Consider the following 14088-nt stretch of genomic DNA (forward strand, 5'->3'; position numbering starts at 1 on the left):
AAAGAGCTCACAGTAGTCGCATTTCACATCGAAGTCTTGCAATTGATGTTTACAAAAAAAAATGCACAATTTACATTTGTATTGCATTTTGCATTAATTGGGTTGTTGCTTTGAACCATCGCAATACCGACAAAGGAGCAGGATTGAAATTTCTCCCTTGGCAGCTGGACCTCTTCTCCAACTCTGCTCCTTATTCCAGCTTCAGAATTAAAGGTAAAAACCAAATACCTTCTTTAAGCAGAGCTGCAAGAATTAAAGGTAAAAACCAAACACTTTCTTTAAGCAGAGCTGCAAGAATTAAAGGTAAAAACCAAACACTTTCTTTAAGCAGAGCTGCAAGAATTAAAAGTAAAAACCAAATACCTTCTTTAAGCAGAGCTGCAAGAATTAAAAGTAAAAACCAAACACTTTCTTTAAGCAGAGCTGCAAGAATTAAAAGTAAAAACCAAACACTTTCTTTAAGCAGAGCTGCAAGAATTAAAGGGAAAAACCAAACACTTTCTTTAAGCAGAGCTGCAAGAATTAAAGGTAAAAACCAAATACCTTGTTTAAGCAGAGCTGCAAGAATTAAAGGTAAAAACCAAATACCTTGTTTAAGCAGAGCTGCAAGAATTAAAGGTAAAAACCAAACACTTTCTTTAAGCAGAGCTGCAAGAATTAAAAGTAAAAACCAAACACTTTCTTTAAGCAGAGCTGCAAGAATTAAAGGGAAAAACCAAATACCTTCTTTAAGCAGAGCTGCAAGAATTAAAAGTAAAAACCAAACACTTTCTTTAAGCAGAGCTGCAAGAATTAAAGGTAAAAACCAAATACCTTGTTTAAGCAGAGCTGCAAGAATTAAAGGTAAAAACCAAATACCTTGTTTAAGCAGAGCTGCAAGAATTAAAGGGAAAAACCAAATACCTTCTTTAAGCAGAGCTGCAAGAATTAAAGGGAAAAACCAAATACCTTCTTTAAACAGAGCTGCAAGAATTAAAAGTAAAAACCAAATACCTTCTTTAAGCAGAGCTGCAAGAATTAAAAGTAAAAACCAAATACCTTCTTTAAGCAGAGCTGCAAGAATTAAAGGGAAAAACCAAATACCTTCTTTAAGCCGAGCTGCAAGAATTAAAAGTAAAAACCAAACACCTTCTTTAAGCCGAGGTGCAAGAATTAAAGGGAAAAACCAAATACCTTCTTTAAGCCGAGCTGCAAGAATTAAAGGGAAAAACCAAACACCTTCTTTAAGCAGAGCTGCAGCTGTTGCTCGTCTTCACGAAAAGGTCGCCCCAGCCTCCGATCACACGTGCGCCGCCCAGTTTTTGCCCCTCCGGGACTCAGATCCTCGCCGGCGCAGGATCGAGGGAGAGTAATCCGGCGCGGGATCAGAAAGGGATCCGACAAGGAAGCAGCATGAAAAGAAACCTGCGTTTTCTTTTCCAGTGTTTTGCATAGAAGGGAAACAGCAGCGGAGCGCCGGCTCTCCAAAAATCCTTCCAGAATAGGCTGATTCTGCCTGGGGCACTTTCTGTCTCTTGTCACTCAGTCGTCATTAGGTGGGTGGGTATATTTTTAAAAAAAATAGATTCATGTTCAAATATATAAAGAGGCGACCATCTTTCTCCTCCACCTTTTTTCTAACTTCCAGCGAAAGGCCACAAGGGCCGCCTGCCTAAGAATCGCGCACTTTTGCGAAGTGCAAACCTCCCAGACGATCGCATCAGCTTTTTCTCTCTCTCTTTTTTTGCAAACTTTTCAGGGGGGGGAAAAAGTACAATGCACAATTGGTATTAACAGGAGGAGGGGCTGGGTCGTCTGGCTTGCAATAGGCGACGGTGCTGAGATGGAAATGAATGATAATCTATGATGAGTTTAAAGTAGGACGTAAAGTGAGATTTGGACGTCAAGTGTGAAGCCTACTGGGTCAGGCTGGACATCCTCTCGGGGACCCTTTGCTTGTATATTAAAAAGCCACATAGGCAGAGTTGCAGCTTGCAAAAGAACAGGAAGCAAGTGCCTAACCACAAGATGTTCTAGCCCAGTGTTTCTCAACCTTGACAACTTGGAAGTCCTGTGGACTTCAACTCCCAGAATCCCCCAGCCAGCATAGCTGGCTGGGGGATTCTGGGAGTTGAAGTCCACAGGACTTCAAGTTGCCAAGGTTGAGAAACACTGTTCTAGCCAACGTCCCTATGTCAAAAGTCCAAACCACAAGGTTCAATTAAAGGTCATTAATGACACCTAGTCCATACCTGTAACAAAAGGAGAAGTAAGACCCCCATCGCCTTATAAAGCTTTTCCCGCAAAATAACCACTAAGAAATGGGTTAAGTGTTTCCGTGTTACGCTGCCTTTGAGAATGTATAAGAACGCGTGCTTCGATATAATGAAATTGTTCAGAACTTGCAATGCTAGCCATGGGCTGGCTTTCTGAACCTGGCTGCCAAATAAACTTTTCTTGTATCCTGAGAAGTCTAAAGCCCGTCATTTTCTGCAACAAGTTCTACGCTTTGAAGCGTGGAGGCCTTTTTCCCAAGCCGATGAATTCCGATTTCCAATCCTCTCACTCACCAGCAAAAACCACCCAGGAGCGCAGTATCCCTCTGTCCCTTTCTATCTCCACGGAGTATTGCAAAAAGCAAATCAGGGTCACGCTGAAGGGGCGAGGCGGGGCTTTGTGACTTTGCAGCCAATCCAATGAGTACAGGAGGGCGGGGCACAAAACGACAAAGACGGGATCCGATTGGGTCGCCGCGCTTACCCAGAAGTGGAACCTTGAAACCGCCGAGGAAGAAAGGTAAGGATGACCTGCACGTGGAGCCCATCGGAGGACTCCGCTGGGCTGCGCTGCCTCCAGCTCCGCTTTGTGCATTGGCTGAAGTTCCTTTAAGTAGCCTTTGGTAACCTTTGGGGGGAGCAGCTCCTTGCCGCTTGCACTGGGTGAGCGCTGTTGTAAGTTAGGGGTAACTGCGGTTCTTTGACCGCTGGGTGCTGCGATTACGGCTGCTAGTAAAAACAGACCGGGTAGTTTTGGAAAGGGTCAGTTTGGGCGGTCTCCGCCTTGCACGATTCTGCTTTCTCGCTCAGGCCTCCTCTTTGATCCACTTCTGGCTTCTATGGGTGGATACGCTTTATTATCTGTTGTTGCTGCCGGAGGGGAGGTAGGTCTGCACCGTCGCCCTTGTGTGAGAGCAAGCAACTTTGCTGATCTCGTTTCCCAGCCCGAAATAAAACAACCGCTCTGGCGAGAGCAGTTTGCCACTTTCCCTCCTATCTTGAGGACTGGAGACAAACGCATTGGCCGAGGAGTAGGAAAGAGCTCACAGTAGTCGCATTTCACATCAAAAGGTCTTGCAATTGATGTTTACAAAAAAATGCACAATTTACATTTGTATTGCATTTTGCATTAATTGGGTTGTTGTTTTTAATCATTGCAATACTGATAAAGGAGCAATTGATGTTTACAAAAAAATGCACAATTTACATTTGTATTGCATTTTGCATTAATTGGGTTGTTGTTTTTAATCATCGCAATACCAATAAAGGAGCAATTGATGTTTACAAAAAAAATGCACAATTTACATTTGTATTGCATTTTGCATTAATTGGATTGTTGTTTTGAATCATGGCAATACCGACAAGGAGCAGGATTGAAATTTCTCCCTTGGCAGCTGGACCTCTTATCCAACTCTGCTACTTATTCCAGCTTCAGAATTAAAGTTAGCCTTATTCATTACTTTCAAACCCACATTTACAGATGTTAAATATTTAAGGTCTTTTTCTGAGTTGAATTCATTAGTTAACAGTATCATACTCACACAGAATTAAGAAGTTGATGTGCTGCCTCTTGTCTTATCATTTCAAACTGTTTAAAAAGGCAAACTATTAACCTTTTCTTCTATTTTCAGGCAATGTCAGCAGCCAAGCTAAGATGGCTTTTATGGTTGTCCGATCCTTCCACATATATGTTTCAAATATACAAGCGTGCAGACAATTGCTAACTGGAAGCAGAGCCTTCCACCATTTCTATCAGAAAATGACAGTCAGCTATTTGGACCCTTCTATATTGGAAAAACGAAGAGGGTTCCCATGCACTTCTCGTAGAAACTACCATGTGAAACTAAAAAATCATACTAACCCTGTTGTGGAAACAGTGCAACATCTTGGAGAGGCCAATAACGATTTAAAATCTAATAGCAAGACAGTAGGGGAACAGATAATTTTGAAGGAATTGAACCAGTGGTCTTCATACGACGATATTTTCAAATTTGTGAGTTCGTTGGAAAGTTTATCTGACACCATGGTAGCAGCTATCTTTCAGCGATTGGGTGAAGTCCAGCTACAGGACAGCTTAATGAAAAGTCCCGAGTTGCTGATGGAAAATGATATGTTCAAATCACTTTGCTTGCAGTTGGAAAAAGATTCCACACATATATCTGACTCTGCTCTTGTAAATTCTCTAAATGCTTTGGCAAAGTTGCATGTGGATCCCTGCAGTTCCTTGATGGTTTCCTTGGTGTCAGAGAGCCAGCAACGTCTTGATAAGGGACAAATGACTATTAAAAATTTGTGTATTCTTGGAGAAGGTTTATTTAATCTTGGAGGACCAGAACATGCTATGCTGGAACAAATTATGAATCAAATTCAGAGTACAAATGTTGAGGACTGGAAGATTGAAGAAATGATCCTAGTTTACAGAACTCTGCAGCTGTATGCAGATAGGAAAACGAACATGTTCCAGAACCTGTTAAGCAAAATGAACAGTTTTGCAGAGACGGAAGGTTGCCAGTTCACTCCCAAACAGACAAGTACAGTGTTAAGTGCTCTGGTTGTTTTAGATGAAACCCAGGTTAATAACCTGATCATAAAACTTTGTAAGCATGCATCATGTTATATCCCATACTTTACAGATGATGAAATGATAAATGTGCTGGAAGCATTCATTCATTTCAGATGCTCTGACCAGTGTTTCACAGAGGCCCTAGAAAGACATGTTACTAAATTTGGCTTTGTGATGCATCCCAACACAATTTCCAAAATCATGCAGTACTGCAGTACGCTATGCATTCTTTCCAAACCCATATTCAACGCAGTGGCAGAAACCTTTGTCTACAGTGCTGATAATTTCACCGTTCCTCACATTGTTGAGCAGGTTGTTCCATTTGGGAAGCTCAACTATTTGCCGCCATCTGCTCCATCTTTTTTCCGGCAGGTTGAAAGGTTCGTTAGCATGCGAATTTCTGAGTTTGAACCTCATGAACTTCTGAACCTTCTTCATTCCTGCATTCTCATTCAATGCTACCCGCTAAATTTTATGGAAAAACTGTTCAGCCCCTTCTTTCTGCAGGAATTGCAAGGTAAGCATGTAAACGTTATAATTTCTGTTATAATAGTCCTTCCACTAACAGTTGTTTTCAAATAGTTTGTAGGAACCATAGGGGCACTTTAAATGAAAATTAGCAAGGCTTTCAGCTGCCTGAATGGTGTTCAAATACTTATAAAGACACTAGCTGGATACCTGTGCTTCGCGCCGAAACTATGTTATCGGGCTATACAGGAGAAATTCGGTTCACAATCCGTTGGCTCAGTGGTGGTCGGTGATTGAAATACATAAGGGAATATCGCTCCCACCTCCTTGAGCCTGGAAGCAGTTCCATAGGTGGAAGGCGTAGACATTTTGGTGAGGTACCGATGTTTAAAACTGCAGGGAGCCTCAGACTGCTCCTGAGTGGGGAGGGGGAGTAGAATGTTTAACTCCTTAGCATCAGAGCATGTTAATATAAGGCAACTGGCAGTTGGAACAGTTCTTTTCAAGTGGGGAGGGGGAGTAGAACTCCTTAGTATCAGAGCATGTTAATTACTGTATAAGAAATACTAATGATCTGATGGTCATTTCGAAAAATCCTTAGTGAGCACCTAGAAGCCAAGAGGAACATACGTGTCAAATTTCAAGTTTGTAGGCTTTACGGTTCTGGAGATTTTGGGATGAGTGAGTGGTACTTGGCTCTATATATCTATCAATCTATATGTCTGTCTGTCTGTCTCTATCTATCTATCTATCTATCTATCTATCTATCTATATACACACACACACACTATATATATATATATATATATATATATATATATATACACACACATACACACACACACGTCACGATCACACTCCCTTGTCTCCTCCCCACTGGTCCAAGGCTCCGGCGCCTCCTGGTGGCCAACCAGCCTCTCTGCGCCCTGCTCGGAGTCGGAACCCTGTCCAGGATCCTCCACATCCTCCAGAGCCGACTCATAGGGCCCCTCGCTGTCGGAGTCTGGTGGCAGCTCCAACGGCTCCTGCTGGGCCACAACAGAGGACCTACAATTCTTATGTTATTTAATGATGGGAATGATGGTTTAGCTTTGTAAGGGAATGTAAACCACTCAAGAATCGTTTGTTGGTTGGAGTGGCATATAAATACTAGTGAATAAATGAAATAAATAAATCAACTTTAAGTTGCGGTGTGATGATGTGTCTTTCTGATTGTTTACATCTTAGCTAAAAGTCCAAGACCGAAGATTTTTTCTCAGTTGAGTCAGCTGATTTTAACAATTCAACTGGAGTGTCCATACTATAAGGTATGATATTATTGACGGTGATTAATATTAACAGTTAAGCAAATGCTGGCATCTGTACATTTTTACTCAGACTGATATGTGTTTCATAATACTAATGGACAAATATACTAATGTTGCTTGTTAGTAATCCTCCATATCAGCTGTAATAATTTTGCTGGCATTTTAGGATGTAGTCCTATGGGTTTTTGGCCCTAAGATATACAGGATGAAGGTGTTCACATAGATTTATGCCAGTGGGGGAAACTTCTGCTCCCGTTATAGCACTTCTATGCTGGCGCAAGAACACAAAAGAAGCATTCCAGGGCATGACATCTGCATCTGGAAAATCTGTTATATTGCCTTATACCAAGGGTGTCAAACTCAATTTCATTGAGGGCCGCATCAGGGTTGTGTTTGACCTGGGGGGGGGGGGGGCAGCATGAAATCACTCGTCAGGGGCACCTGTGGTGGCCCGAATGCTCTGCCAGCGAAAATGGGCTCCTGAGCTCCGTTTTTAGCTGGAATGACCTCCTGCAACACTCTGCCAGCGAAAATGGAGCTCTTGGGGGTCACCAACGGCCCTTGTTAGCTCAGTTTTCAGCTGGGACAGCCTCTGCCAACCGTCTGCCTGCAAAAATTGAGCTCGCGAGAGCCATTTGTGACCCCCAAGAGCTCCATTTTCACTGGCAGAGGCACCGCGGGCTGGTCCTTTGCTGTTTCCAGGACGGCCCAGAGCTAAGCACCCTGCAGGCAGGATCTGGGCCCCGGGCCTGGAGTTTGGCACCCCTGCTTTATACTAACTGGAGAGAAAAATAAGAGCCTGCTAATACCATTTCATAGGTCTACTGATGTGGTGGTTTCTTTGATGTGGCTTCTCCCCCTTATTCATCATTCTTCCAGCATTGTGTAGCTTGTTATGTTGTCAGTTCATTGGTGGTTTTTAAAAACTAATTGCATGTTTGTTCATATTTGTTTGGTTAACTGGCAGGAAGCAACTTGGCGTAAAAGTGTTTCAAATTTTTATCTTTTGTCTTTACAGAAGCCCTGGCTTCCGCTAGACTACCAAGTCAAGTCCTTTTACACTAGATGTCAGTCATTAGAATCCAAGGTTGATCTTCATCTTTTCAACAGAGTGAAGGCTGGCATGATTGACCTCTTAGGGAGCCAAAAATATTTTGTCTATAATGTTCTGACACCATATCACTACACAATAGGTGAGCAAACCCTGTTTCCTTTTCTGATAGCTGTGTTCAGTTTTAGATAGGCGCACCTTTTTCAGAATCGAACGGGTGGAATGGCCATATTCCAAGGAGTAATGGGTGGGATGAGGTTAATCTCCAGCAACGTATTATTTTCCCCTTGCGTCACGTTAAAAAATATAATTTGGTATTAACTTTTGGAAATCTGAGTTCTACTCGGCCTTTAGATGACTGCAGGGATTTGTCCTGTATAGTTTCCACTGGGATTATTTGCCTAATGATTCCCTATCTCATATTGTTGGAATTTGTTTGTTCTTTAGAGTATTTGTATGGAATATTCATACATAGCACTAAAGTTGTGGAAACTATGATCCTAGAACAGAGGTGGGTTCCTACCAGTTCACACCAGTTCGGTAGAACCGGTTTGTCAAATCTACCGAACCGGTTAGAAGAGGTTCCACCAGTGGACCCGGAAAGCAGGCCACACCTACAGAAGAGGTTCCAAAAATTTTTGAAACCCCCCACTGCCGCACACAGAGAGAGAGAGAGAGAGACAGACAGACAGACAGACTGACAGAGAGAGAGAGAGAAAGAGAAAGAAAGGAAGAAATAAAGAAAGAAAGAAAAAAGAAAGGAAAAGAGTGAGAGATAGATGAAAGAAAAAAAGAAAAAAGGGACAGAAACAAAAGGAAGGAAAGAGAGAAAGAAAGGAAGGAAGGAAGGAAGGAAGGAACAAAGAAAACACATGGCCAGCAAGCCACTCCCACCAGGTCACATGGCCGGCAAGCCACTCCCACAAAGGAGGCCACACCCACAGAGAAGGTTCCAAAAATTTTTGAAACCCACCACTGTCCTAGAAGTTCATGTTCATTCAGTGTGAGCTTTCTGCATATTATACTGTACCTTCAGAACTGCAGCAAGAGTGATTTGGTCCTCCATGCAGTTAATTGGGAGTAGAGGTGGGGGCATAATGGTGTGGATAAAAAGTGAAACAGTCCATTATCTCATTAGTACAAGGGCCCTAGATAATTTGAAGCCTTCTACCCCCTCCTTTTTCAGCCACAACAGCCATGTTTGTTTCTAGTCAATTTAAATGTACTTAACAAACAGTAAGGCTGCCTCAGTTATCAATGTTGCACACTGATTAAAAATAAGTTATTATTCAATTATGAAAATGAATGAAATTCAGTAAAAAGATAGTTGCGATGAATGCTATTTTCTTTCTCTTTGTTCCATATAAGATATTGAGATTAAGCTCAATGAAGAAGGATTTGTACTCCCAGTCAACGCACATGATGAGATATACGAAAGGTAAGGAAAACTGGAGATTATTGTTTTCCAAAGGGAGTTCACAAACCTGAAGAAACTTTTCAGTTTTTCTTTTCTCCTGAAAAAGTAAACAATTATTTCTAGCATTTGGTTTACGTTTCTGTTTGAAAAGTTTAGTCCACTTTTTATAGCAGTTAGACTTATATACCGCTTCATAGGGCTTTCAGCCCTCTCTAAGCGGTTTACAGAGTCAGCATATCGCCCCCACAGTCTGAGTCCTCATTTTACCCACCTCGGAAGGATGGAAGGCTGAGTCAACCCTGAGCTGGTGAGATTTGAACTGCTGAACTAGCAGTCAGCTGAAATGGCCTGCAGTACTGCACTCTACCCACTCGCCACCTCGGCTCTTTCCCATGTGGTTGATTCTGATTGTGATTGAAGAAGCAGAGCAGTACTAACATTGATAGAATATTAGCAATATTCTAGTTCCGAGCCTTTTTAGTCTTACTCAGCACCAGAGAAACTACTGCATATTTTTCAGTGTTCAAGTCAAGCTAGTGTTTCTGCTCTATTTTTGCCTCTTCCCTTTCCATACTGTTGCAATTCCCTAGAGCTGTTTTCTAAAGAAGGTGGCAGCATGCAAATCCATCATGCTAGCCTCAGAAGGAAGGAATCCCTGTTCACATCTTATTGCTATGGCAGATGCCTTTAGTCCAAAAAGGTCCATGGACTTGCTTTGCTTAACAAACTTTTTAATTCGCACAATAACCATAGGCCAATGAAAACTCACAATTTTTCTGTCCATTAGTCTAAGCTCCTGTTTATGCCCCTAATGGCTCTCCTTGGAACTTGCTCATTGTATATTTCTCTCAAGTGTGCGTCAGGGTGAAAGGGGCCAATTTTGTCATACCTATTTATGCAGAAAGAAGCACAAGGACTCAACATTTACTTGTAGACATAAGGTTATTGCCTACCTTTGTGTATTCTTAGATATAAGTAGTTAGGAAAGCCTGCACTGACATCTTGAATTTGAAGCAGTGACAATATTTTGATTTTACAGAATAGCTCTCTGCATTGATGACGAAAAGAGATTTTGTGCTAATAGTCACAATCTTCTTGGGAGAGAATCCATTAAGCAAAGGCATCTGAAGCTCATTGGCTATGTCGTTGTACAGGTAAATTCAATAATTCCGCTACATATTTCAAGAGATAGGAAAGACACTCTTCTTCAAATATTTAACTATATTTGGAGATCTATAGTGGTGCTTTGTTCATAGAAATATTTACTTCTGAGGGTTGTTCTAGACTGTTTGTTCTTTGTCTCATAGCTAAAGAGTGAACTAACAGCATGAGGCTACGAAACAGGAGAGTGTGAGTCAGTGGTGGGTTCCGGATCCCGTTCCAACCGTACCGGTTGGAAGGGGCCTGGCATTGACCACATGAACGCGTGCAGCAAGCCCGCACGCGTGCACGCGTTGTAGCTACCAGCGATGCCTCTGCAACGCTTCCAGCTGCTCGGTGGAGCACCGCGCACGTGCTGTACGCACCGTGCGCGGAAGCGCCGAAGGCTTTAAAGGACAGATAAGGAGCTCGGGTGGGCTCTGCAGAGCACCGTACCGGAACGGTACCCAGTGCTCCTGGTAGGCTCTGGTACGCCCGTACCAGGGTGCACCGCCTGCAACCCACCACTGGCATGAGTTCAAGTCCTGTCTTAGCTATGAAAGCCAATCTAGTGACCTTGGGCCATTCACTCAGCCCAGCTCACCTCACAGAATTGTTATGGAGAAAATAGGAGGAGGAAAGTGTGTTGGTTATGTTCATCCCTTACTTGTAAAAATAATAAAGGCAGTATACAAATTAAATAAATGTATGTCCCAAAGCAATATTTCACTATCCAGCCCTTAATACCAGTATAATACACTAATGCAATTATATTGAATTGAATCACTGGAACATCTAGTTCCCGTACTAGACCAGAAATAGCCGTTCAAAATTTCAGACAGGAATATTTCTTTCTCCCCCTTTAAGACTGCCTTTGGGATTGTCTTCATTTAAATTGAGTGTTTCACTTTAAACTATGTCCATAACTCTTAGATGATCTCTCCCCAGTGAGTATAATTGGATTTTATCCTAGCACTTAGCATTTCAGATTTATTAAAAGACAGCTATTATTCAAGACTAAAATCCCTAGTTGTAGTCCCTCAAGGACTTGTTGCCATCACATTCTTGTTGTGCCATAGGCCTGGAGCCATTTTTGCATCAATAGTTAGCTGTTCTGACCCCTCTCGTCCTACACCAAAGCACGCCGAAACAAAGATACTGCAAGGATTTATTGACACACAGACAGGACCTTGGCAGCAAGCCAGCACAGTCCAGGCCTTGGCAACAATCCAACACAGTCCAGGCCTTGGCAGCAATCCAGCACAGACAATACGGTGGCAGCAATCCAGCACAGACTAACCTTGGCAGCATTCCAGCCTGCCAAGCTAGCCACGAAAAGTTCTCAAACTTTAGTGAATACGTTGACTCCTGCAAAAAGGCGTGTGCACAATCATTCCTTTTATAGTCTTGAGAGGAGCATAATTACCACCTGCTGAGTGCAATTATCTCCTTAACTGCGCAACTGTTCCTTACGCCTATTAGCTCTTAAGTGCCGGGCGTCCAGGAACAACTCCCTTGTCTCCTCCCCACTGCTCCAATGCATAATGTCCGGATCACACTCCCTTGTCTGCTCCACACTGGTCCAAGGCTCAGGCGCCTCCTGGTGGCCAACCAGCCTCTCTGCGCCCTGCTCAGAGTTCGAACCCTGTCCAGGGTCCTCCACATCCTCCATAGCTGACTCATAAGGCCCCTTGCTGTTGGAGTCTGTTTGCAGCTCCAATGGCTCCTGCTGGGTCACAACAGTTAGCAAAGGATAGGTAACAGGACTATCAAGAATATTGAAACAGGACAGGAACAAGGCCATTTTTTAATCAGATGAGGAAAGTAAATAAAGAGGGGTCAAATGCCCTTTTGTGCTAGGCCTGTTGATATCCTTTTTAGAAAAGAAAACTTTTAAATTGTTTTAATGTTTTAATTTTTGCATAATGGTTTGAATAATGTCTCCTGCATTTCTTTATATTTCAGATCCCATTTTTTGAGTTTAACACACTGGACAACAAAAATGATGTAGTGGAATACCTACACAAGAAAGTTTTTCCTAACTTTTATAGCTTCCATGAAAATAAAGCTGAAGCCAAATAAGTGCATATGAAGGCTATTGTTGATTTTGTGTTTGAGAAATTAAGATTTAAATAAACCCTGTGTTTTATCCAATTATATAGTTTTGTCTCCCAAGCTTACATGGAGAGAAAGTACAAATGCACCTAGGTTTATTTTTTTATTTTTTTCTGATGTCATGTTAACTTGAAAAATACTTGCATTTTCCCTTGGTAATATATAGCATCTCCTGGGAAATGTAGGAATGTTTAGTTCTTAAAGGTTTTAGTTTTTTTCTGTTAGTTTTTAGGTTGCATGCCAGGGGTGGGTTTCAACTGGTTCGCGGCGGTCCCCGCGAACCGGTTGGTCGGTGAACCCGGAAGTAAGTAACTTCCGGGAACGGCGAAGGGCCCACCCGCCCGCGCTCCTTACCCGGTTTTGACGAGTTCTGCGCTTCCACGCATGCGCAGGACGCCTACAGCGCCTGCGCAATCCTCCAGGAGCAGCTGGAGCATCGCACAGACGCTAGTACGCATGCGTGCACTGCGTGCATGCACAAGGACGCCGCTGGCCCCGTTCCAACCGAACCGGTTGGAACGGGGCGAGAAACCCACCCCTGCTGCATGCACATGTATACAAGGGAGCCAGACTAGATGTGAAAGTAAATATTTCGTGGAGTAAATATATCCGGACCCTCACCACCCTTCAGGCTTTCCGCAAAGCTGGGGCTGATGAGTTCCCATCCCCACTCGAACTGTGTGGCTGTTGACTGTTTTTAAATTGTTTCCGTATTTTGTTTGCTTGCCTTATTATTCCCTTCCTTTTGGTTTGTTAGCTGCCCTGAGTCCCTCCGGGAATAGGGCGGCATACAAGTGTAATAAACCTTAAACCTTAAATATATAACTTGAGTGCACTTACGTTTTAGGTATGTATATAATTTATGTGTATATGCATATTTGTATGTATATTTTATGTATGTATGCATATATGTTGCATACATTGTATATTGTTAAGTATTGTTATTTAATAAATTTATATGCTTCCCATTTCACCAAAAGGTGACTCTAGGCGGCTTACCATTAAGTAAAAACAAGATTCTACCACAAGAAAGGTTTTTATAGGGACCAATCAATTCACATTTATTTTTCCTCCTCTGTTCTCCTGCTTAAAATTGGCACTTTCCCCTTCTCCTAAATGCTGTTCTGCGAAGAAGCTACCCTTCTGGGCTGATAGGAAATGCATATTAAATGTGGTTTACATCAACTCATAATCCCTAGTATCCAGACAAAAAAATTCCACTAAAACAGCAATCAAAAAACAAAACTATTCAACTTCAAGAGATGAGATTAATGTCAAGCTTTAATGTTTGTGCTCAGCATTGAGAATTCATTGTTATGAAGCTGCCCATCTATCAGCTGATCTTTATTCCTAATGCACAGCTTATATATAAATACATGTGCATCCTTGACATAAAAGCAGGTTGACAGATACTTTTCTCAATATTTTTTTCCTTTAAATGGTGATCTTAGTTAAGCATTCCAAACACACTTATAAAACATTAACGAAAAGAGGAAATTGGAGGGAAAAGCATGTTGAGCAACAATACATGCTACCAAGTCCTTTAGTTTTGATAATACTAAAAGAACGAAAACTATCCTATAAATCATAGACAAGAAATGACAGAGGTGATTATTTTCAAATTAATACATGGCAATTCTAGTGTGTTAAGAGTGTCAAGCCACTTTTTTTGGTGAAATCTTCACAATTTTTCCAGGAGGGAAAAAAATATGGCGAGGTGAGTATTAACTGGCAGCCACACAAGTATCATGCTTTAAGGACCTAAATAAGGT

General features: G+C 42.1%; 2 protein-coding genes across 4 annotated transcripts in view; one reads left to right on the top strand and one right to left on the bottom strand.

The window, feature by feature from the left end:
* MTRR (5-methyltetrahydrofolate-homocysteine methyltransferase reductase) overlaps positions 1–1546 on the bottom strand; it is a 41053-nt gene extending 39507 nt beyond the window's left edge. Inside the window, exon 1 of the mRNA XM_032219778.1 lies at positions 1219–1546. The gene's annotated coding sequence lies outside the window, so the exon portion shown is untranslated. The remainder of the gene's footprint in view (positions 1–1218) is intronic.
* Positions 1547–2711: 1165 nt separating this feature from the next.
* Positions 2712–12355, top strand: FASTKD3 (FAST kinase domains 3). Of its 3 annotated transcripts, none has more exons than XM_032220315.1 (7): positions 2712–2775; positions 3887–5335; positions 6514–6593; positions 7612–7786; positions 9013–9082; positions 10101–10215; positions 12167–12355. In XM_032220315.1, exons 2-7 carry the CDS (start codon positions 3910–3912, stop codon positions 12281–12283), a joined length of 1983 nt encoding a protein of 660 aa, XP_032076206.1. In that variant the 5' UTR covers positions 2712–2775; positions 3887–3909; the 3' UTR covers positions 12284–12355. The 3 variants fall into 3 exon arrangements, with proteins under 3 accessions (XP_032076206.1, XP_032076209.1, XP_032076207.1); XM_032220318.1 differs by lacking the exon at positions 2712–2775 and adding an exon at positions 2786–2930; XM_032220316.1 differs by lacking the exon at positions 2712–2775 and adding an exon at positions 2786–2918.
* Positions 12356–14088: the final 1733 nt, after the last annotated feature.

The sequence above is a fragment of the Thamnophis elegans genome, chromosome 6 (genome assembly GCF_009769535.1).
Source record: "Thamnophis elegans isolate rThaEle1 chromosome 6, rThaEle1.pri, whole genome shotgun sequence".
Classification (NCBI taxonomy): Eukaryota; Metazoa; Chordata; class Lepidosauria; order Squamata; family Colubridae; genus Thamnophis; species Thamnophis elegans.